At 41.1% G+C, this 25696-nt stretch overlaps 2 protein-coding genes across 2 annotated transcripts; one reads left to right on the forward strand and one right to left on the reverse strand.

Moving 5' to 3' along the window:
- Nucleotides 1-3920: 3920 nt before the first annotated feature.
- On the reverse strand, nt 3921-11455 carry LOC141452034 (uncharacterized). The gene is made up of 2 exons (XM_074123855.1): nt 10111-11455; nt 3921-8889 (listed from the first exon to the last, which is right to left on the reverse strand). The coding sequence occupies exon 2, from the start codon at nt 8677-8679 to the stop codon at nt 4930-4932; it is 3750 nt and encodes a 1249-aa protein (XP_073979956.1). The 5' UTR covers nt 8680-8889; nt 10111-11455; the 3' UTR covers nt 3921-4929.
- Nucleotides 11456-14306: 2851 nt separating this feature from the next.
- On the forward strand, nt 14307-15292 carry LOC141452012 (uncharacterized). Its single transcript, XM_074123834.1, has 2 exons — nt 14307-14724; nt 15209-15292. Exons 1-2 carry the CDS (start codon nt 14335-14337, stop codon nt 15290-15292), a joined length of 474 nt encoding a protein of 157 aa, XP_073979935.1. The 5' UTR covers nt 14307-14334.
- The last annotated feature ends 10404 nt before the right edge of the window (nt 15293-25696 follow it).

Consider the following 25696-nt stretch of genomic DNA (forward strand, 5'->3'; position numbering starts at 1 on the left):
CTTGTCTATTAGATGAGATAAATGACCAATATATTTGTAACTTGGAGGCTGATTAAACGATACATTAATCCTTTAAATGTTCTAATAAATCGTTCAACAATGGCACATTTAATTTTGCTAAATGTACTGTGGTGATTAATTTGATATGATTTCATAAGCTGCTTGAAATGAGCATTGTAGATTTCCTTGCCATTATCTGTTTGAATATTCTCTAGAATGCGTCCACTACTGCTAAGAATATGTTCCAAAGCTTTTACAATATCCTTTCCTCCTTTAGACTTTACCGGCTCTACCCAGGCAAACTTGGAAAAACAATTAATCACTGTCAATATATACTTGAAACCCTTATTTTCACGTGCGTAAGGAAGGAATTCGATGAGATCCATTTGCCATAGATCATCCAATCCTTTTAAAATAGTTTGTCGTCTAGGATAATGCACTCGTGATGGTTTGTGAAGTTCATCAACTATTTCCTCTTTCACAGTGGTAGTGATCACGTTTCTAGAACTTTTTTCAATAGAAAGGCTGTGACGGGTGTATGCGGCGGCAATAGACTTATTCTATTATTCATAACTTCAAATATACGATTAACAAAAGTGGTTGTTGACTGCAGTCGAGATTGATCGTAAACATTCAACGGGTATGATTTTGTGACCAGATCTTCTCTTTCATTCACTAATTTTGTAACATATACTCTCATATATTCCTCTAAATCAGCCAGTTTTACATAATAGTTTTGAAGGTGTCTCTTATTAACTGCGTCATAAATGTCCACCGGATCGTCTATTCCAGTGAGTCGTTTATGTTTAAAGTCAACGTACTCTTCCTCCTCCTTCCTATCAACGTGTAATGGACTCTGCGACCACGGTCTGCCAAATTTATCTATTGTAGACATGCGACCTGTGCAGGCAAAACTAATGACAATTCCATAGTTTTAGTAGATTATATTAGCTTCTCTCAACTCCTCAATAATAGATTCTATTTCATTTTCATGTCCGCTATGACCTGCCAGTTTAGAGGCAAACAGAATCTGTAATCTTGCGACTAACTCGGTTGGATCGTCCCAATATTCGTAGATACTTTGACCTTCCCACATTCCCATACCTGTCTTTTTCTTCACCGATCTAAATTGATATGGCTTGGTTGGCGGCGGCGGCGATGAAGCCTGTGGTAACAACCTATGCTCAGCAACTCCTTCTCCTGGGTGGAAAAGAGGTCTAACTATATTTTTATACTTCCATCCTTTACTACCACTCATCTGTTTTTCCTCACTAAACTGTTGTTTATGAGCATTACTCAATTCTAGAATATTTTTATAAACTTGTAAATCGTTTTCCGTATATGATGTGGGTCTTTTAAGTAATAATAACTGATATAAACCTGGTGTCCCCTCAAACAATTTATTTTTTATCACAAGATCATTTCCATTTAAGGTAACATTTACATTTCCAATGACCATTCCACCGGTTGGTAATATGCGAATACCGTACCTATCATCTAAATCCGTCGCCGCCGTATGAGCAGAAGTGATGGATTTATATAGGTATGGTTTAAGTAGAGGACCAATGCTTTCCTCTGCTTTCAACTCTTGCAGCAATAGAGAATCATGTTTTAGAGGCGTTTCCTCCTCCTCCTCCTCTTTCTTAACAGGTTCCACTTTAACCATTGCCTTCTTCTTCTTCTTCTTTTTAACTAATTCCTGAAGCGGTGCAGTAATAGGTCGAAAACTGGTTTCCAACTTCTCCTGAGATAACTACAAACCACGTTTCATACTTTTAAATTTATTACGCAATATTTGAGAAGTTTGAATAAGTTGTTTAGTAAGTTTAGGGTCCATGACTGGTACTGATGAAGAGGTTGTTGCAATCACTCTATGTTACGTATTTGCGTGCTCGGTAGAGCTCATCCGGCACCACTAGATGGTTTCCGGGTATAATTAGATCACTGCAGGAACTCCGTACGGAGCCATAGGCAGGTCTTGCTGTAGATATAAAGGTGGGGCAACAAAACAGAAAAAGCACCTGATCAAAATAATAAGTTTATTGTCGAACAAGCACCTCCCCAGTTCGTCCGCCTCACGTCCGAGCCCGAAAACGTACACTGACTAGTGGGTACGCCCTGGGAATTCCTCTGATTGCCTGAAGGGCAGGCAATCCCTTCCAGGGCTGACCACGGGTCGCTGAAGAGGGATGCTCTCGCATCCGCCGGAGGACCAGCAGCAAAGCTGCACAACTGTTGACACAAAAATACCTATATAAGAGCACTAGGAGAGCGATAAAAATAGTTACGAGGCGTATACTTGCCTAGAAGTTAGCACCGGTCCGTACACCTCGTTTAGTTAGAAATTGTTCTCTCCTGACTGTAGGTTTGGAGCTGGCAGTGACGAGTCACTTAACTTGAATTGAATAGATGTTTAGTAACAAAAGAAAACTTTGAGCTGATACTGAAGGTAGTGAAATGAAACTAGAGGAAATAATATGAGAGGAAAAAAAATTACCTTCAGGACGATTGCCACACTCGATTAAATGGCTTCGGCCGACCTACATTAACATCCTGCAAGGCGTCGAGCAAAGATACAAAGGAGAGGAAAGAAAGGAAAGTTGTCTTACGCTCAACGCAGAAGAGGTTAATATAAGTCACGAGCATCCGCCTGATGTAGCTCTAGTTAGAGTGGTGACTTCTCTGATCACTGCAGACCCAGCTCCGAAAGATGATTCACCAGATATAACTGGATTGATGGCGTGTTCACTTAGAATAAAAAATGTGGTCTGGTTTGGTTGCACACGAGGTCCAGAAGAGGAAGCAGAAGTACTTGAGGTTATAAACTGGTTACCACGACTGGGGCCCTGCCACTTAGGTAGGTGAGAGAGTAGGAGAACACTGGTACCCTGTGTTAGGCTAGCATGGTACACCAGTGCCCCAAGCGACCAAATTTGTAAGTCTCTCACCTCGTTACGTGTTTCGCTGCATTATAATTCCCCTAATTATAGAAATACGTAACACTGGGGGGGGGCAGGAAATGCCGAAAGGTAAAGCCCCAGAAAGAGCCATTGGGCTCGAAGAAACGTGGATATAAGCCACGGTAACACTAAACAATAAGAGCAACTGCTCTTTAGCTAAGAGCGCAAGCGCGCAAAGACAAAGGAGCGAGCAAGGCTCCATAAAAACATTGAAAATATCCAACTCCAAACAAAACAACCAGAGAAGTGGAAGGGAGATATAGTAATGAATAAATAACTCGAGTAAGGAGAGAATATTTTTATGCAGACCCCGCCTCTCGTAAACTCAGTGCAGGGTGAGAAGAAGAAGAGTAAGTTCGAAGGAGAGAAGAGAATTACACGCTCCCCTGCACGTCTCCGTCATCAGAGAGGCGTTGAGAGGTTAGTATAATAATAATAAATGGAAAGGAGGTGGAGCAAGACCACCCAGAGAGAAAAGGCCCGCTGAATTACTCAATGTATAGGTAGTTTGTATAGTTTTGTTACTGGTCTAACAAAACTGCTACGTGAAGTTCGAAGCTTAACTTGTCTGACCACCCCATCTGAGCCCTCGTACACCTCTAGGATCCGTGCTAGCGGCCATGTTGAGATAGGAGTGTTAGGTTCATCTAAAAGCACCAAGTCACCAACCTTCAAATTGGGCTGATTGACAGTCCACTTTTGTTTCGGGTGTAGTAATGGGAGATAATCACGTCTCCAACGATTCCAGAATGACTGAATGGTAGATTGAAGCAACCGATAAGAAGGTGGAGAGAATTGCAGCAGGCTTAGGTCGGATTCAGGAGAAGCCAATAGTGGCCGACCTATTAAAAAATGTCCAGGCGTTAGTGCACTATAATCTGAGGGATCGCTAGACATAGGAGTAATCGGGCGAGAATTTAAGATTCCTTCAATACGAATCACCAAGGTCTGAAGAACGACAAAGGTGGGAATTTGTTGTTTAAGAACACGGTTTAGATGGAATTTCGTGGACCGAACTACCCGTTCCCACAATCCGCCCTGATGGGGTGCTGCAGGCGGGTTGAAATTGAAGGTAATACCTCGTAGATTACAGAACTCCTCAATCTGTGGGGAGGTTTTTAACAGTTGCAGGAAGGCTTGTAAGGCCTTTCGCAAGAGAACTGATGCGCCCACAAAATTAGTACCACAATCTGAATACAACTTGGCAGGGCAACCTCGTCTAGCTATTAACTTATTAAGGACATTGATAAACTCTGGGGTGCTTAAGCTCGTTGCGAGCTCTAGGTGAACTGCTTTGGTGGCAAAACACACAAATAAACAAAGATAAACCTTAAGGAGCGGAGCCTTTCGTAAATGCGAACTTCGAACGGTAAATGGGCCTGCGAAATCCATACCAGTATGATAGAAGGGCGGCGAAGGGTTGACTCTAGCCGCTGGTAACTGCCCCATAAGGGGGGGTACATGTGAAGGTCTACTTCTGAAACATGTAACACATTTAAAGATACAAGTTCGAATGGCTTGTCTTGCAGATATAATCCAAAAACGCTGGGACAAGTGAAACAGAACCTGATTGAGTCCAGCATGAAGATGTGCTATATGATAATAGCGGATAAGAAGAGCAACCAAAGGATGTGCTTTGGGTAGCAGGATCGGATGCCGCTGCTGAACTACAGTGGAAAGAGCCAAGCGGCCTCCAACTCTCATTAGCCCACTGGGGTCTAAAAAGGGTGTCAACCGTCTAAGACTGACGGGTACCTGAGTTCCGTTTTGTAAGGCCCGTAATTCGGGACCAAAAGATTGGCGTTGGATATATAGACAAATACGGTCAACCACAACCTGGTAGGAAATAAACATAGGACTGGCTTTGTAGCGCCAGGTTAAGATAATCTTAACCACCTTAAGAAGTGTAGGCCAAGAAGACATAGCGGCAAATAAATTAATAGGCGCCGGCACAGCTGAGCACAACGGCTTAGCAGGTGAAGACTTCTAATTCTTCCGGAGTAAACGAAGCATTAGGGGTTTCAGAAGGCCAGTTAGAAGGAAAAGGAAGCCACTCAGGGCCATGCCACCATAGTGAACTAGAGGATAACAGAGACATAGTAGTGCCTCTGGAGGCCAAGTCGGCAGGATTTTGACCTGAAGTAACGTGATGCCAAGTGGCCATGGGTACCCATTCTGAGATTTGGGCAACCCGATTAGCAGCAAAGGTCTTTAACTTGTGCGGCTCAATGGATATCCACCGTAAGACAATTTGAGAGTCTGTCCACAAATGTAGGTCGCATATGTGAAGCGAACGTGACAATAACGTATAATAATGGTGGGTCAGTAAGGCCAACAAATGAGCGCCGCAGAGCTCCAGTCGCGGAATGGACTGGGTCTTAAGCGGAGCCACTCTAGTTTTAGATACCAGCAGAACTGGCGGGCCAGTCGAGGCAGATGCGCACAGATACAATACGGCTGCGTAGCCCCTTTTGGATGCGTCACAAAACCCATGAAGGGCTATAGGGTCCCTTGCAGACGTATGTGGCAAAGGCCGATTTATGAAGCAGCTAGAAATTAAGCTAAAAGAGGAAAAGATAACAGACCATTCCTCAACAAGGTCAGAATCGAAAGGGGTATCCCAATCCAAGGGTAAACCCCATAAGCGCTGGATAAAGCACTTAGCTGTCATCGTAAAAGGAGACAACCAACCACATGGGTCGAAAATTTGAGCAATAGTAGATAAAATTCGGCGTTTGGTGAATACCGCAGCAGGGCGAGACTTAAATTCCGCCGATATACTCAATGTATCTTGTTTAGGATCCCAGTGCGTCCCAAGAAGAGCTATGGGAGATGATACTTCCGATACAGTGGTTATGCAATGGTCGGATGGAAGCCCATCTAAAATAAATGGGTGGTTGGATACCCACTTGCGGAGGGTAAATCCGCCAGTGGCCAACAAGGCAATAACCTCATCACGCAAGGCAGTAGCTTCTGGGAGAGTATACGCGCCAACGCAGATGTCATCGACAAAAACGCTGGTGGTGAGAGCTTCAGATGCCTCAGGGAACCCTGCAGACTCATCCTCTGCCAACTGGGCTAGAGTTCTCAATGCGAGATACGGAGCCGACCTGGTTCCGTAGGTAACTGTAGTAAGAAGATATGTTTTCAAGAGCTGACCAGGATTATCGCGCCATAAAACGGCTTGATAGCACCAGTCATCTGGATGGACCTTAATTTGTCGAAACATTTGCATAATGTCACATGAAAACACATAAGGAAATCTACGAAAGAGCGTGATGATATCTGAAAGTAGCGGTTGGAGTTTGGGGCCCGGATATAATAATTCATTTAGTGAAGTGCCCCCAGCAGGTTTGGCGCTGGCATCAAAGACCACTCTAATTTTTGAGGTGTCTCCTCGCTTCTTAAAAATCCCATGATGCGGAATGTAGTATGTGGGAGTTGAGGAAGTCTCAACCATGTGTCCCTGCTTAAGATAATCGCTCATAAAATCAACATAAAGTTGTTTAAATTCGGGATCTCGAGTAAAACGTCTCTCTAAAGCGAGAAAACGAGTATAGGCTTGGCTGTGAGAGCCCCGTAGAGATGAAGTATCTGCCTTAATGAAAGGCAGTCTTACTTGGTATTGCCCCGATTGTTGCCTTATAGTAGATGTGCGAAAATATTGTTCGCACTGTTCAGCTTCAGGGGGTACACGAGAAGGTGCAGCAGGTGGCTCTTCGGTAACCCAGAATTGCTCCATCAAGGCATGGAGCTCATTAGATGGCACTGCATGAAAGGCAGGTACCTTATTGTCATAGTCGACAGCTGAAGTTGAACTAGATTCGGAGCATGATTGAAGTGTTGGGGCGGAGCCCATAATGATATAGCCGAACAATGATGGGATGGCTACTGGTAAATTTGGGCCTGTAGGAACAGGTGGTTCACAAGTGAAAATCCGAGAAAACAACTCGGCGCCCAATATACAGTCAATCTTTGATGGAGTATCGAAGGTGGGATCGGCCAGAATTAGATTCCTGGTGCGTTGACGCAACTCAGGGGAGATGTAAGTTTGAGGAGTAGGCTGTGTAAGTTTAGGTAATATAATAAACGGATGAGCCTCAGCAATTGTATAGTTACTTACACTAGCAATTGAAAGGGTACATGTTCCCTTTGCATTGGCCGAAGTAGGACCTACCCCTTGAACAGTTATCTGTGCCTTAGACCGTGTGCAATTCAATAGATGCGCACAATGTTCTGATATAAATGAGCCTCCGGCAGCGGTATCAATTAAAGCCCTTACTACTCGATACGCCCCATTTGGAGTTCTTAAGGTTACCAGGGCAGTTGCTAGCAACACAGTATTGTTAGCAGGGGATGCAGCCGCTATTGGAACTGAAATCGGAGATGCCCTGTTATCAGACTGAGGTGTCGGTGGTGAGGTTGCTAAGGAGGGAGCCGGAGAGGTAGGCACGGAAGTCTTGGTTTTGGCTACAGTATTATTGTTAGGTAGCCTAAAATGCAGCAAGGTGTGATGTTGTTTATGGCAGACTCGACATGTGAAGGAAGAAGAGCAGCGATTTTTATGCTTGCCTAAGCAATTAACGCATACTTTGGATTTTACCCACTCGAAACGCTGCTTAGGGTTTTTTTGAGTGAAAGCGGGACAAGCTTGCAGTTTGTGTTCAACAGAGTGACAAAGGTGACAACTCTGTTGTGATGTGCGTGTTGTAGTGGCATAGGCAACCTTCTTGACACGAGTAGTGGGTCCCATAGAAGTATCTGGAGTGTGCACAGCTGGTTCTACAGCTTGCTTGATCTGTAGCTGGTCATGCAAAAATTTAAGAAGCTCTGTAGGCTTTGGAAGAGCAGTAGCAGAATTAGAAGCTCGATGGTGGGCTTCAAACTTCATAGCAGTTGCTGAATCTAACTTGGATGTAAGTAGTGTCATGACTATAGCTGAATGTTCATCCACTTCTGGCATTGCTACTAAAGCCTGATAATGTAATGACAAATCATCTAGGAAATGTTGGTAGCTATCTATCGACTTAGAGTTAAGCTGAGGAAGCTTAAGTAGGGCTGTTGCATGATTGTAAGCCATGCGCCTAGGATTTTCGTAGCGATTCCTAAGCAATGCCAGCGCTACAGGATACTGCTCAGCTCTGAATTCTAGATGAGAAATACGTCGCTGTGCTTCCGGGGTTAGAGAATCTATAAGATACTGAAACTTTTGTAATGCAGATAAGGCTTCACTGGAATCTACGATTGAGGAAAATCGCGAAAAGAAGTTGGACCAGTCAGCTTGGTTGCCTGAGAATTTTGGAACTGACTGAGTTGGAAACCCGGCCGTAAAAGCATTTAAAGAAGACGCTGATATCGGCCCAGCAGAAGCCGAACCTAGTATAGTGGAAGAGGCTAAGGGCTCAGAAGAGGCAATCAAGTTATCTAATTGTAAACATATGTTACCATACAAATCATCTATAGAGTTTAACCCTTCTTCCAATCGTTCCTCACTCAGGTCAGGCACCCTTTCAGAAGAGTGTTTATAGAGGTCTAAGTCTGTCAGTTTCTGCGTGTAGCCCTCTGTAAGTGAAGTCCGCAAGCGCTGATAGGTTACGTTAGTAGCAGTACCGGTTCGGGCAGCATCATTTACCTCGCTCTGAAGCTTGTTAAGGCGGCGCAAGGCCGAGCGGCAAAGTCTTTCAAAAGCAACACCTGAAAGTTTAACAGGATGAGCCATGTTGAAGTAATATAGCCAATATAACGAAAACCCAAATATCAGATATATAGAAGATGTAGGTTAAATGGGACCAAGATATGAGCACGACTAATGGTAAATAACTCCAATGAAAATAATTAAGAAGGGCGAGTCGCCAAAACACAAGTATATGAGAATGTTAAAATACCTTAACTGACAACCAAGTAATAGCAATAGTTGTTTTATATTAATGTGCAAATATAGATAGATAGATAAACTTTATTGTATTTAAGCATATAGCTTGTTACAAGTGAGTTGATTGCTGACATGAGTACAATACATAATCACACAAAAAATAAAAAATACTTATTGTAAATAATTTTTTTTCCATCAAATAAAGAAAATAGTTCATAGAAAGTATAAAGTAATTTTTTTTTCTATTTTAATCGTTTAAAATAGAAGAAGAGCGGACTTTTAGAATGGCAGAGAAGTATTTGTATAAATTAAAAATATTAGCTTTAGAATAATTGTTTTTGAAGTTAACTATAATTTGATGAGGTGAGTCACTACTGTTAACATTTATTACATCTCTCATATAAGTGTACAAAGTGCAATTTAATAGAATGTGTGTAAGATCTTCCTTTTCATTCAGATTACATAACATACATGTTTTTGTAGGGTCTATTTTGTAAATTATATTATTAATATTAAATTTCATAAAATAATTATTACATAGCCTAAATTCTGCAAAAAATTTAATAAATTTCAGAGGTACATTTAGTTCGAGATATGTTTGACACGTAAGAAAATCTTTAAGAGTATGGATTGAGTATAACTGCTGGGAAAAGCTTGATTTGTACAAACGGTTCAGATCAGCTGTTACTAAGGAAAATTTAATTAAATTTAAAATATTTTTAAAGTTGTCACTAGTACGTAGAAGATCCGCCAGATTGCCTAAATGATCGATACATGTTTTTGAAATAATACTTTTAATTTGAGAAAACCAATTGTATTTCAAACAGTTTTTCTTATTGTTACTGTTTTGGTCATAGTTAATTAACTGATTGAAACAGACTTTTGGCAACCTATGTTCCTCCATAGTTTCTATTTTTGAGATCCAATTAAAAGCTTGTTTTAAAACAGAAAAACTCACATGCAATTCTCCAGTTTCAAGCCTAAGCAAGTGATTAGCGGTATTTCTTGGAAGACATAATAGTCTCTTAAAAAACCGTAATTGAACCGCGTCAGTTTCATTTAAATACTTCAATGCCCAGACTGGAGACGCATACAAAAGGCTGTTACCAATTATTGACTTAAACAGGTATATTCTCGAACTCCAAGACTTAGATTTTCCTTTGCTAAGAATATCAAAGACACTACCGGTAGCCATGTTGGCTTTGCTGATGGCTGACACAAGGTTTTCTCTAAACATGCATGAAGATGAAAAAGTTACACCTAAATAATGCACCTAATGTGCAAATATAAATAACATATATACACAAATAAGATTTAAAAGTACAGACCAGTAACAAGAATTGTGTGAAGTCACTTACTTGAAGGAATCCTACAAGTGGTTAAGCCAACAGTAATACTAAAAATCAAAAAATCAATTAATGAGTGATTATTATAGTGGCAGTATGTGGTATGGTTACTTAAAGAAATAACGAAACCACAGAAGATCAAATGGGCCAAGAATAAGAAGAAAATTTTCTAATAAATGCAATAGGTATGATTACTTACAAGTAAAGTAACAAAAAGGGCCAACAAGAAGCAAAAATTGCCTCTGATAGTTGCAGTAGGTGCGTTTACTCAAAAGTGAAGTAACCCAAAGGGCCAAAAAGAAGCAAAAAATCCCTCTGGTAGTTGCAGTGTTACGTATTTGCGTGCTCGGTAGAGCTCATCCGGCACCACTAGATGGTTTCCGGGTATAATTAGATCACTGCAGGAACTCCGTACGGAGCCATAGGCAGGTCTTGCTGTAGATATAAAGATGGGGCAACAAAACAGAAAAAGCACCTGATCAAAATAATAAGTTTATTGTCGAACAAGCACCTCCCCAGTTCGTCCGCCTCACGTCCGAGCCCGAAAACGTACACTGACTAGTGGGTACGCCCTGGGAATTCCTCTGATTGCCTGAAGGGCAGGCAATCCCTTCCAGGGCTGTCCACGGGTCGCTGAAGAGGGATGCTCTCGCATCCGCCGGAGGACCAGCAGCAAAGCTGCACAACTGTTGACACAAAAATACCTATATAAGAGCACTAGGAGAGCGATAAAAATAGTTACGAGGCGTATACTTGCCTAGAAGTTAGCACCGGTCCGTACACCTCGTTTAGTTAGAAATTGTTCTCTCCTGACTGTAGGTTTGGAGCTGGCAGTGACGAGTCACTTAACTTGAATTGAATAGATGATTAGTAACAAAAGAAAACTTTGAGCTGATACTGAAGGTAGTGAAATGAAACTAGAGGAAATAATATGAGAGGAAAAAAAATTACCTTCAGGACGATTACCACACTCGATTAAATGGCTTCGGCCGACCTACATTAACATCCTGCAAGGCGTCGAGCAAAGATACAAAGGAGAGGAAAGAAAGGAAAGTTGTCTTACGCTCAACGCAAAAGAGGTTAATATAAGTCACGAGCATCCGCCTGATGTAGCTCTAGTTAGAGTGGTGACTTCTCTGATCACTGCAGACCCAGCTCCGAAAGATGATTCACCAGATATAACTGGATTGATGGCGTGTTCACTTAGAATAAAAAATGTGGTCTGGTTTGGTTGCACACGAGGTCAAGAAGAGGAAGCAGAAGTACTTGAGGTTATAAACTGGTTACCACGACTGGGGCCCTGCCACTTAGGTAGGTGAGAGAGTAGGAGAACACTGGTACCCTGTGTTAGGCTAGCATGGTACACCAGTGCCCCAAGCGACCAAATTTGTAAGTCTCTCACCTCGTTACGTGTTTCGCTGCATTATAATTCCCCTAATTATAGAAATACGTAACACTCTATATATAGATAAATGTATCTAATCCTTTCCGAAATCTCCCCTTGTTTACATCTCTTGTCTTATCAATGGCTACAAACCCGTGAGGCTCATCCCAACAGGCGTGACATATTTGTTTGAATTTTTCAAAGGAAATATCCGGCGAACTTATATGATCGCTATAGACATGTCTCAAATTTAAATCATCCTGTTTGAATAGCATAATAAAATTGGCATTATCGCGTATAAGATGTTTTGGTATTCGAGCATAACTCTGTGTCAAGTAGAAACAATCAATGGATCTGTTCCGACTCATACTGAAATACTGTCTAATAACATCCTGCTGATCCATAGCAATGTCATCGAAAATAATAATGGAGTTTGTTTTAGCCTCTTCAGGCGTGGGCACCTGGTTAGTATCGTTTACTGTGGAAAACCCCACTTCCGGCACCCGTTTACAAACCTCTTCCAAGTATAAATACTTTTCCTGATGTAACGATCTGCTACATACGTAAATATTTTCAAATTTCAATCCATTTGGATGTAGAATTAAGCAGGTGATTAGGTTGGTTTTACCCGAACCAGATGTTCCACAGATCAATGCTCTTACACTATTCGGCAAGAGGACACCATGACGACTGGCCAAGTTCTCAACATCAGATTATAAATTGGTAATCGTACACTTTGTTTCTCTAGACGCATGACTAGCTCTACATATATATAAATGCTCACGTAGCAAACACTCTAATCATAATGATAAAGAAAACCGTCGGGAGAGGACTTATAAACTCAGTGATTGACAAACTACCATTTGAAGCACACATTCCCGGTTATAATTATTGTGGTCCCGGAACTAAACTTAAAAAGAGATTATCACGAGGTGATAGAGGAATCAATCCTTTAGACGAAGCTTGCAGAGAACAGATATTGCGTATTCTGAAAATAAGGATCTAGAGGTAAGACATACGGCTGATCGTATACTTGCGGAAAAGGCTTGGCAAAGAACGATTGCTAGTGACGCATCTTTGGGCGAGAAAGCAGCAGCCTGGGCTGTTACAAACGTTATGAAAGCTAAAGTGAAATTGGGTGGTGGTGCTGGTGGGAAACGTCGTAAAGGTGATTCCGTTAAAGATGTGATAAATGCAGCTCGTATAACTTCACCGCTATTGTCCATTAGTAATGGTTCAAAGAAAGCGCTGAGAAAGGCTAAACGTTACATTAAAAATAAAACTAAAATAAGGAAAATTCCAAGAGTGTTACCAGTGCCTAGAACCGGTGGTATTCTACCATTTTTAGTGCCTTTATTTGCAGGACTTTCTGCGCTAGGAAGTTTAGCTGGAGGCGCTGCGGCAATAGATGAAGCAGTCAAGAATACTCAAGAGGCGAGAGATCGTTTGGAGGAAATGAGAAGACATAATAGAAAAATGGAAGAGCAGCATGTTGGCAGTGGATTTTTTCTCAAACCCTATAAAATTGGTTATGGTTTAGTCAAGAAAGCAGAATGACTACTTCCTCCTCCTGACAGAGCACTCACAAATACAGATTTGTTAAAATTTGCCAAAGACATTCCTCATTTTAGAGGTGTATATATGCGCGACACCCTACCGAAGTATATTAAAGCGGATGAATGCGCCATTGTGAATTTAGATTCAATTAGAAACAGCGGTACTCATTGGGTTGCTTATAGTAAAAAAGGTAATGAAATCACCTATTTTGATCCATTTGGAAATCTGAGACCTCCATTAGAGCTTTTACGCTATTTCAAAAACTGTAAAATTACCTACAATCGTCAGAGGTATCAGGAGTGGAATACGCCTTATTGTGGACATTTATGTTTAAACTTTCTCTATAATAATGCCTAATCTGGTGTAGAGAGGTTAGTCATGTCGTTCACCTTCACGCTGACTGGTACATCCAGTGTGCTTAGTAATGACATATTTCCTCCCATTGATCTATAATCAGAAGGTTACAGCATCGGTCTCCTCAGCCTACAGTCCTACAGCTCTATACCGAATATAATTCAAGATGTAAACAATAAATTTCATTATGGGGATGATGATGGTAGAGTGATTGAAATTCCTACTGGTGCGTACGAGATTGACGCTATTGCGGACTACCTAAAGAGAAACATTAAATCTCCAGAATTTATCAAAATCAGAGGTAATGTGAACACGTTAAAGGTTGAACTAATATGCTCGCAACCGATCCATTTCAACAAGGAACATTCCATTGGTCCGCTACTCGGATTCACTAAACATAGAGTGTTGGAGAAGATGGTGGTTCATCAGTCTGATGAACTAGTGAGAATACATAATGTAAATACGGTGGCAGTGAATTGTAATTTGGCCATAGGTTCCTATAGAAATGGAGAACCTGGACATACAATATATGAATTTTCACCTACACTTCCTCCAGGTTATAAGCTAGTACAAGAGCCCAGTCCGGTCATTTATTTCCCAGTCACTGGAGAGAGAATTGACAATATTACGCTAACTCTCACGGATCAAGATAACAATATAGTGGATTTTCGTAAAGAAGTGATTACCATTACGTTTACATTTAAAACAGAATGGGCTTTGATTACCAAAGGAGAAAAAGTATAAAAAGCGGTAGCGTTAGGAGTAAACCATACAGTACTGCTACCTGCAGGACGAGGTTAACACCAGCAAATATCAAATTTCTACAGAGAATAGGATTGGTGGTAAAGCGGCGGCGGCGCAATGGAAGAGATATTAAACGTGAATGATGAAGTAGTTTTCGACGATCGCATCACCGACTACCAATGGCATAATCATATGCCCATTAATAGTTCAATGAACAATTCTGACGAGATCATCATCTCCATTCAACAACAGGACATATTCACCGTTCCTTCAAAGAGTTTTCTCTACATTCAAGGGCAGGTGAAAAAAGAAGCTGATCAAGATGTTAAATTAGTGAGAAATGCCTTCTTGTTTCTCTTTGATGAAATCAAATATCAGTTGAATGGAGTTTTGATTGACCATGTCCGTAACCCTGGAATTACCACCACTCTTAAAGGTTATGTATCTTTTACCAGAGACAAGGTGGAAACGTTGGAGATTGCAGGATGGAAACCTCCAACTATAGATGTAAATCTAACTGACGAAGAGGGAAATTTCGATTGTTGCTGTTGGAACCCCAACTTCACTTTGCTGCATAATTGAACAGCTACATAATTTTTGTAAATAGGAAGGATATAATTTTTTTATATGTATATAGAATTGTTTATTAAAGAAAAATAAAAAAGGAAAAGAGGCAAATAGCCCATTTTAAAAAGTCTTTCTCAAGACTCTGGAATGGCAATGTGGTTCTTTGGACGGTACAGAGATAGCGACGCAGTCGCGACGCCAGGGCGCGGCACGGTCGACTTCGCTATAAAAAGGGCAGAATCGGCCGTGTCTGCATCAGTCTAAGAAAATTTTTCAACTGGAAGACATCCACAATAGCTACCTTAGCTGGAAGATTGCTGACTGGACCTTGCTCTCAAAACCTGGATCTCTGTACCGGCCAAAGGACCTCACTGTCCGGACCAGAACAAAAATCGATCACTTAACCCCTGTATTTTGAAGAAAGAAGAAAGAAGGAAGTGCAGCACACGAGTCGCCCAGTTCACCAGCTACGAAGGCAAGCCGAATCACCACCGCTGCCACAGTGTGAGATACGAGCGAGGACCAGGCCAATTGGTACCGGGGTTTATCGGGGTGCTGGCCACACTGCCGGGGCTCCCAAAGCCGGTTGACTGGTATTAGCGAACGGCCCTTTTCAGGGCCTCTCACATCACTTTTGCTGTGGCCTCGCGCTGGGAGCAAGCCATTCCCGGAGCGGCGCAGTCACTTCAACCAACAGTGTGAACGGCCCTTTTCAGGTCCACCCAACTGTACGGCTACCCCGTTGGGGAGCGCAATAGGCGAGTCAAGCGCCGACGTATTTTTTGGGAACGGTCCTTTTCAGGGCCATCCAGTCACTTGTACCTGCGAGCGGTGAGAAGAAGAGTTTGTATACTGGACTTCATCCCTTAGCAGATTTAGTATACAACAATTGGTGACCCCGACGTGATGACTGAAGCGAGGGACGCACCGCTCGTGCCTGCACCGGACACAGAGGCTGTAAGCCTCGTGAAGTTACCCCAGTTCTGGGAGGAAAATCCAGCATTATGGTTTCTACAAATCGAAGCTCTATTTGGGGCCTACAAGATCAAGAGCGAGGCTGGACGATTTCAAGCCCTGGTTGGTCAGCTACCATATCAGGTGCTTACACAAATAGCCGGCTCAGTGCAGTCACCTGGTCCAGAGCCTTACACGTCAACGAAGGAAAACTCATCGCTATCTACAGTCAAAGCCAGGAGAGAAGGATATTAAGGCTTCTGGAACAAACACAGCTTGGCGACATGACTCCTTCACAGCTGTTGCGAGAAATGCAAAACCAAGCGGGTACAGCGATGTCGGACGGCGTCTTACGTACCGTTTGGCTGCGAGCACTACCGCAGAGAGTGAGAGGGATTCTAGGCGCTATTGAACAGGACGACCTAGACAAGTTGGCCACTGTGGCAGACAAGGTAATGGAGGTAGACTCCAACACCTCAGTTCACGCTGTGAGAGATACTGACGGCGACAGACTTGCTCGACTGGAGAAGCAACTGCAAGATTTGCACGAGCAATTTTCTTCATTGGCCACTACCATTCAGCGCAGCAACCGTGGAAGAAGTAGGACCCGTAACCGTGACCAAGGAGCTCCCAAGGATGGGTATTGCTACTACCACCACAAGTTCGGGGAGAAGGCCACAAAGTGCAAGAAACCTTGCAAATGGAGGACCACCAGCCAACCGTCAACAAATGGGACGCGGTAGACGGGAAGGCGGAAGCCGCTACCGCTAATAAATTCCGCCGTCTCTTCGTAACTGACATAAAAACAGGGACAAGATACCTGGTGGACACTGGCGCGGCGATATACATCATCCCCAACTGTAACAAAGCCAGGGAACGAGACTCAGGATTCAGCCTGTATGCGGCTAACGGCACTCCAATCCCAACTTATGGAGAGCAAAGGAAGAGCTTGGATCTTGGCTTACGACGACTGTTCGTGTGGGATTTCATCGTGGCCAACGTCACGCAGCACATACTTGGGGCAGACTTTCTCGCCGGAAGCAATCTGGTGGTGGATTTGGCCCAGCGCTGTCTAATAGACCGGACCACAGGACTCGCAACTATAGGGTCCATTGAAGTCGTGGAGCTACTAGAGCTATCTACCGTACCACCGCACGTACCATTTAGGGAGTTGCTGCTACAGTTCCCTACCTTAACGAAGGTTGGCTCACGTAAGGTACGACAAAACAACGGGATATTTCATCACATTGAAACTACAGGGCCTCCCGTATGCAGCAGGGCGCGAAGATTGCCGCCAGGCAAGTATCAAGCTGTCAAGGAGGAGTTCCAGCAAATGATGAACGACGGTATCTGTCGGCCATCCAAGAGCCCATGGGCCAGCCCACTGCATGTGGTTGAGAAGAAGGATGGAACATTGCGACCTTGCGGTGACTACCGCCTGCTGAATAGCAAGACCGTGCCAGACCGATACAATGTGCCTAACTTGCACGACTTCACGATTCAGTTATACGGCACTAAGATTTACTCGGCTCTGGATATAAACAAGGCGTACCATCATATACCAGTGGCGGAAGAAGACATTCCGAAGACGGCTATAATCACACCGTTTGGCCTCTTCGAGTTCGTCAAGATGACGTTCGGTCTAAGAAACGCAGCCCAGACCTTTCAGCGATACATGGACCACACTTTTAAGGATCTACCATTCGTGTTCGTCTACGTAGACGATATACTCATTGCGTCCAAGGATGAGCGAGAACACGAAGCCCACCTAAAAGTAGTGTTCCAGCGGCTGAGTGAGCGAGGGCTGACGCTAAGGACTGATAAATGTGTACTGGGACAACCGACAGTCAGCTTCTAGGGGTACACCGTGTCACCAGAAGGGATCTGCCCACTCCAGGAGAAGGTGAAAGCTATTCGGGAACTACCAAAACCAGCCACCATCTATGATCTAAGGAGATTTCTTGGGATGGTAAACTTCTACAGGAAGTGCCTTCCCAACGCAGCCACCACCCAGAGAGAGCTCAACAAATATCTCCACCACGCTAAACGCAGGGATAAGACGCCTATAGTGTGGTCGAGGGAAGCAGAAGCGGCCTACGAGAAGACCAAGGAGGACCTTGCGAATGCAACATGCATAGCACATCCTTCACCGGACTCTCAGCTATCAGTAGCTTGTGACGCCAGCAACATCGGCATGGGAGCAGTGCTACAGCAACAGGAAGAGGACACACTACAGCCGCTAGGTTTCTTCTCTAAAGCGTTCAACAAGGCGCACCAAAACTACAGCACCTACGACCAAGAACTTCTGGCAGTGTATGAGGCAATACGCTACTTCAGACCCATGATTGAGGGCAGGCATATCCTAATATACACCGACCACAAGCCACTAACCTACGCAATGCTACAGAGCAATAAGACCTTGAGTTCCAGGAGATTACGGCATCTCTCAATTCTCCACGGATATACGCTACCAGCGGGGAGAGGACAACACCGTGGCTGATGCTTTATCGAGGATTGCGGAGGTAACTGTACTGAACAACTTTCAGAACCTAGCTGAAGCTCAGAAACGGGACGAAGAAATCGATACCCAAGAGAAAAGGGAGACTCTTCGCCTCCAGCTAGTTCCAGTACCTGGGGCCGAGTACAGTCTTTTCTGCGAGACCACAATGGGAACACCCAGGCCATACGTACCAGGTGAATTATGGAAGCCAATCTACGAGCATCTGCACAACCTTAGCCATCCAGGGATCAGAGCATCGAGGAAGCTGGTAACCGCTAGATTCTTCTGGCCAAACATGGAAAGGGACGTAGCCCATTGGGCAAAACACTGCGTACCCTGTCAACGGGCCAAGGTCAACCGACACACCTCGACATCGTTTGGGACCTTCATGCCGTCCAAGAAATTTGAACACGTTCACCTAGACTTAGTCGGACCACTCCCACCATCAGACGGGAAAGAATATCTCCTGACAATGGTCGACCGAGCGACCGGGTGGCCGGAAGCGATACCTCTGACTAGCATCACCGCTACCGCTGTGGCAGAGGCCTTCTACCGCCACTGGATAGCTCGATATGGAGTACCAGTCCGCCTAACAACTGATAGAGGAAGGCAATTCGAGTCGACGCTGTTCAACCAGCTAGCGCAACTTCTAGGGATCACGCATCTCAGAACAACGGCTTACCATCCACAAAGCAATGGAATGGTAGAAAGATGGCACCGTTCCCTGAAGAGCGCACTTCGGACGAGGCTAGAAGAGGCCAGCAAATGGACAAAGACCTTGCCTACGGTCCTGCTAGGACTAAGGTCGGCTTTAAGGAGAACCACCGGGGTAAGCGCAGCAGAGGCAGTGTTGGGACAGCCACTACGTTTGCCCGGAGAAATATTCATGCCTCCTCGAACTCGAGAACCCACAGACGCCAGTTTACAACTGTTACGGCAGGAATGGGCACGAACCATCAGTCCAACGCAAACGAAATGTTTTGTCAGCCCGGACCTGGAAAAGTGCACACATGTATTCTTACGAGAAGAGGTTCACAAGCGGTCACTGACACCACCTTATTCAGGACCGTACCTAGTGCGGAGTCGGGATGACAAAACGGCTACAGTGCAGCTACCCGGCAGGGAAGATAGAGTTTCGTTGGACCGACTCAAGCCAGCCTACCTACTGGAGGAGAACCAACAGGATGCACCAAAACCTCCGGGGCCTTCCACCGCCAACGAGGAAGGAAGAGAGCAGCGGTCAACTAGACCATCGAGGGTCATCAGGCGGCCAGTGAGATTTGCAACGTAGCTCTTCAATTAGGGCGGAGGCACATGTTGGAACCCCAACTTCACTTTGCTGCATAATTGAACAGCTACATAATTTTTGTAAATAGGAAGGATATAATTTTTTATATGTATATAGAATTGTTTATTAAAGAAAAATAAAAAAGGAAAAGAGGCAAATAGCCCATTTTAAAAAGTCTTTCTCAATACTGACGAACAAATCAACAGACGGTGTCAACTGAATAGGAGGACTAAACGAGAGATTGTCGCTGAATTACAAAATTTGTTTGTACAACATAATGAATTAATTAAATTATTTAAAACCGCCATTGAACAAATGCCATCTGACGATTACTAAGTAATAATAAAGGCAGATAGAACACCTATTGGTCAACATCAAAGGCAATTCAACGCACCAACGATCGATGAAGTGACAATTGTAATAGTTGGTGAAGAATTCAATACTCGCGATATAATTCTTGATCGTAGAAATGGTGACGTCCAGCAAGGATCAGAAACGCATCGTTCATATGATGCATTACAATATCCCATTCTATTTTGGCAAGGAGAGGATATAATTTTAATATTAATATGAGAAATCCTACAACAAATGAGGACATTAACAAAAAGGTCCGTGCTATGAATTATTATGCATATCGAACGATGATTCGTGAGGATGCTGATAATCATATATTGAAATGTAGACAATTATTTCATCAATAAATTGTTGACATGTAGGGTGAAGGGACCAGTAATTGACTGCTTAAGAAAAAATTCGAGTTTAAGATAGAATAACTTCCGTTATTTTGGCTCCAGGTGTAGGTTGTAAAATTGTACCGCTCCAGTAGGATGTAATTTATTTTATTAATATTCGATCTTTATGTCAACCAAAAATGATTTTTTTTGGAAGTATGTCAATGACCCAGTAATTGACATACCGAATTTTCAGTGGACCCAGTGTTTGACATGGGATGGGACCAGTAATTGACATACAAATATATTCATGAAACGACATAAGGTATGCATTCAAAATCACTTTTAAATTTAAATAAATCACTTAAACCACCTAAATCACTTTTACAATTGGATTTATAACAAAAATTAGTTTCATTCATAATTAATTACAATCAGTTTTTAAATAGGCAAACCTAAATAATATAATATTTTTTCAACTTTACCCTTTTTTATGCAGTTTTTGACGATCAACCCTTACACAACTGTCCTGCCGGACAGTTTTAATTAATTCCAAACCAAGACAGGTAATTTGAATAACAGCCCTTACTTTCAATAGTACCAAGTAGATATTAGCTAACTTACTTTGTTTGGTTCCCCAATAGTGGCGGCCCCCCAGACTTGTTTTTTCCCAGAGGGTGCCCTGCGTCAGTTGGCGCAATTGGGTGAGCACACAGTGAGAGGGGGATGTGCTGGTATGGATGTGAAGCCAAGCGTCTGGTGTGTCGGCCATGTTAGCGTCATCCGTTTGCGTTGTGAGAAGTTTTATTAAAAACTGTGTTTCAGTTCACAAGTTTTATGCTAAAAAACTGTGTCTCAGTGCTCTGATTAATTATACATTTAAACTGTTGGACTATCTACATATAGAGATTCATTTAAAGCCTCTTGGAAAACTGTGTCTTAATTCACTAACTAATCATCTCAAACTGTTGGACTATAGGTATAGAGATTTATACAAGTATGTAATTATTGTAATCATTCTTCCCTTTTGTAATTGTACAAGTTGTTTCTCCCCATTTGAATATCGTCTTATACATTTGATTATTTTATTGTGTTTAGTGCGCGTCAAGCACTTTAATAGGTATAAAGTCATTTTTCCATTTGTATATTGTCTTGAACAAATAATTATTGTAATTATTCTTCCCTTTTGTTCAATTATCCAAGTTGTTTCTCCCCGTTTGTATATCGTCTTGTACATTTGATTATTTTATTGTGTTTAGTGCGTGTCAAGCACCTTAACAAGTATTAATCTTTTCTCCCTTTGTATATTGCCCTGTACAAATCATTATTGTAATCATTGTTACCTTGTTTGTAATAATAATAATAGTCTTTATTCAAGACTGCCTCCTGGCCATCGAAATAAAATACAAAAACCAAATAAAAAGTACAAAATACAAAAAAAAAATGATATGGAAAATTTACATAAAAACAATACAAACGGGAAAATAAAAGAAAAAATTCTCCAAATAAGCAAAAGCAAAATAAATTGAAAACTTGTATGCTTATGCAAAAAATAAAACCAAAATAAAGCAAAAAATAATTTAATTAATTAATAAAAGATAAATGAGAAAAAAGAAATAAAAATAAATAAATAACTAAAATAAATAATAGTAATACAGAAAAATAATCATCTCAAATTTTATCTACGCACTAGAGTTTACATTTTGACGTAATGTTGAGGCAATCTTACAGGAATTGACAATTGAATTCCAGCCGTACTCTCCATTTAAGTGTTTTATTAACACATCTTTCTGCAATATCTCCTGTTTTAAACATTTTAATCTTATTTCTTTCAATCTGGGACATACAGCTATGAGTGGAAAGAGTCTTCCGTTTGAGACAAGTTACATAAGTCACAGAGTGAGCTGTGTTCGCTATGTTGATAGATTTTAAAGTTTAAATTCAACAGGCCACTTCTGGCCTTCATGATCCAAACACTATCGCTCATGTTATTGTCGTACACATAGCTAATACACTTATGCTCAAAGTTCAGCTCTCTGTACATCATGTTTGAAATTGATCTCTGTGCCCTTTCAATGAATTCTGCATGAAATATTGTTTCCAAACGGTTACGTATTTTATCAAATTCAGATTTCCAATTACTCATATTCTCAAAAGAAATATCCGCAGTTATATTAAATTTATTTATGAGTTTTTCTAAATCAGAATACCAAAATAGTTTTTTTGCTATTAATTCTTTTGTCATTAAGAGAGGGTATCTATTAGCAGGAAGTTGTGTAATTTTAATTATGCAATTTAAGTGCAATCTGAGCGTGTAGATGAGGAGATGTGTCGAGTTTGTTTCTAGATACAGCAGATATGTCGGGGTGAACCGTGGAAGATTAAAACATTTTTTTAAAAAGAATCTTTGCAACTTCTCCGCCTCTTCAAACATATTTCCTCCCCACACCTGTGCACCATAGCACATTACTGTCCTAGAAACTGTATTAAATACATTTCTCTTAGCAGAAAATGGTATATCTCGATTTTTCATAAAATAATTCCACATTGAATTTTAGTGCTATTTTTGATTTATGAAGTTTATCATGAAGGTGGGGTTTAAACGAGAGTGTAGGTGTTAGTATTATTCCCAAGTATTTGTACCTATTAGTAACCTGTATTAGTTCGCTACCTAATTTCCATTTCTCATTTTTCGAGGGCCTTCCCCCATTTCGAAAAACTAATATTTGTGACTTTGTTAGGTTAATTTTCAGATTCCTAGCATTGCAATACTCGAAGAACGCGTTAATCATAATTTGTAAACTTTTGGGATCGGTTGCCAAAAGGACCAGATCGTCCGCATACGCCAACAATTTTATTTTCGCATCGCCCACCCTGATACCTCCGCACTCAATAGCCTCCTCTAGATCATTGATGAATAAAGAAAACAACAATGGGCTTAAAAGGCATCCCTACTTAACGCCTGTTTGTTCTAAATGCTTGCGTAATACCTTCTTTACACCATACAGAGCAATCAGTATCAGTGTGTAAATCTTTAATAGCTCGAACGCACTTTGTAGAAAGCCCTTGTTGATACAATTTATATAAAAGAGCATATCGATCTATTCGGTCAAAAGCAGCGGACAAATCCACGAAAAAGGCGTATATCTTACCTCTTTTAATGCTTAATTTCATTTTTATTAATGATATTAAATTATATAAGTTATCTATTGTAGAATATTCCTTACGAAATCCTGCTTGGAATTCTCTAAGTATATTACAATCGGCAATCCAGATGGATATCCTGTGTAATAGTCCAGTTATTACCTTTGTGTTTTCAAAGGAAATTCCTCTATAGTTTTCTGGGAGATTAACATCCCCTTTCTTGTGCAATGGAAAAATTATAGACTACTTGAAACAATTTGGGGCATTTCCGGTTTCATATATACTATTATACATTTTTAAAATATAAAGCAAAAATTTATCCGGAGCATTTTTATAGAATTCATAAGGGCTCCCGGTCAATTCCAGGAGCCTTATTGTTTTTTGATTTACCAAAAACAAGTCTTAATTCTTCTAATGTGAATTGCTTATCTAAATAATCATCAAACACTAACGGTTCAGCATACGTGACCCAAAGTCTCAAAATGATTCACTCAATTGTTTACATCGATGTTACTTCCAAAAACAAATACGGATTTTTTAAAATTTCGCACCAGCTCCCAGAACAATTTAGAGTCTTTTATGTTTTTCAACTGAGAAGTAATGTTAAGAAAGTAAGATAACTTTTTATTTTTACAGATAAGTTTGTATTCACTATTAGATTTTATGTATGCTTCTCTGTCTTCCTTTAAATTAGTCTTTCTACATTTTTTTAATAGACGAAAAGACTTTTTGCGAGAACGAACACAATCAGAGACAAACCATTTTTGTTTTTTATGGCGCTTAAAATTATTATTAAAATGAGGTTTATTAGCTACATCATTTATATTTTGTATTACATACTCTATTTGTCTTTCTATGGGCAATTCTAAATTCCAAATTGTTTCAATTTTGTTTTCAAGGTTATTTTGATATTTTCCTTTATTCTGAAAATCCCACAATAATTTAGGTAAAAGTGGTAAAGTAGAGTTTACTGGAACAATAATTTTATCTCGCAAAGTAACAACTATTAGCATATGATCAGAAAAAATGCAGTTCCCGACTTTAAATTCCTCAATGAAAGGCAGTAATTCAAAAGAAATGGCACAGAGATCAATCACTGAACTGCCTCTAGCTCCTATAAAAGTATGCTCACCTTGCTGGTCACCTTTTACTCTTCCATTCATAATAATAAAATTAAAATTACAGAAAAATTCCTCTAGGTCTCTTCCATTACTATTAACAGTCAAATCTTTAGAACTTCTTTTCCTATTGATCACAAATTTTTGTTCTAAATACAGTCTACTTGAAAGTATTTGCAGTTCCCCAACCCTACTGTTAAAATCGCCAATTAACATAAATTTTAAATAGACCTTTCTTCCATAAAATTATGAAGTTTAGAAAAATCTTCTGCCCAGTGATTACAATTTAAATAAATCGGAAGTACATACATTACTGTTTTTCCAAGAGATATTTTTATTAAACTTTGGCCAGAGAGATTTATAAAGCAAATTTTTTTTAAATTATTTTTATTCAATTTAATTCCATAAAGACAGCCCCCACTAGTCCTCCCAAACTTAGCTTGCCTTTGAGCTGGTATCCTGTGCAAAATATAATCACAAAAAATATTGTTAAATTTTCCAAAATCATCTTCCACATAAGTCTCAAATAATAAAAATACATCAAATAGTTTAATGTAATTAACAAAATTACGATCATATATTTTATTTGCTAAACCCGCAATATTATATGCAACTATGCTTAATTGGCTACCTTTGTATGCAAAGTTATAATTTTTTTTAGAATTAGTTGGAACCAAAGTATTTACCTTCAGACAAGAGTCGCTTACCACTGCTGATCCTTCCGCTCGCTCTAATTGCTAGACGTTCTGTTCCGCTTTCCTTTTCTTAAACTGCTTAGGTGCCTCCCCCTCGCCATGGAGCACTCTCTCTTTCGGAGTCATCTGCTTCAGACGTAGTGCCCGTTCCAGTTGAAAGGATTTCTTATTCTTCCAAATCCTGCAGCTGTTTTAGCGTGTATAAATCTCCATTAATTAGAAGCTTATCATATCGCAGTGAGGTGGTACATTGTTGGGCTTGCGCTCGCTTCATATAACTTATGAGCTGTTTTCTCGTCTGCCTTATTTCATAAGAATAGTCGTGACAATCCAAAGTTACTTCCTTTCAAATTTTTCGCTGACTTTAAGACCTCTATCCTTTCACGGTGAGCAATGAATTTTATTAAAATAGGCCTGTTAGAATTACTCCCAAGTCTCACAATTCGATCAATTTCATTTAAATTTACCTCCACTTTAATAGCATTTTTTAATATATCCAAAACATTTGTTTCCAAAATTTGCATATCTTCATTTTCAGCCAT

The sequence above is a fragment of the Rhodnius prolixus genome, unplaced genomic scaffold (assembly GCF_049639745.1).
Source record: "Rhodnius prolixus isolate KJV_2025 unplaced genomic scaffold, Rpr scaffold_26, whole genome shotgun sequence".
Lineage (NCBI taxonomy): Eukaryota > Metazoa > Arthropoda > Insecta > Hemiptera > Reduviidae > Rhodnius > Rhodnius prolixus.

Coding starts and splice junctions, on each gene's coding strand:
- LOC141452034 (XM_074123855.1), bottom strand. CDS start 8,679: ATGGCTCATCCTGTTAAACTTTCAGGTGTTGCTTTTGAAAGACTTTGC.
- LOC141452012 (XM_074123834.1), top strand. CDS start 14,335: ATGGAAGAGATATTAAACGTGAATGATGAAGTAGTTTTCGACGATCGC. Junction 14,725..15,208: donor GGAAACCTCCAACTATAGAT/GTAAATCTAACT, acceptor TTTTGAAGAAAG/AAGAAAGAAGGAAGTGCAGC.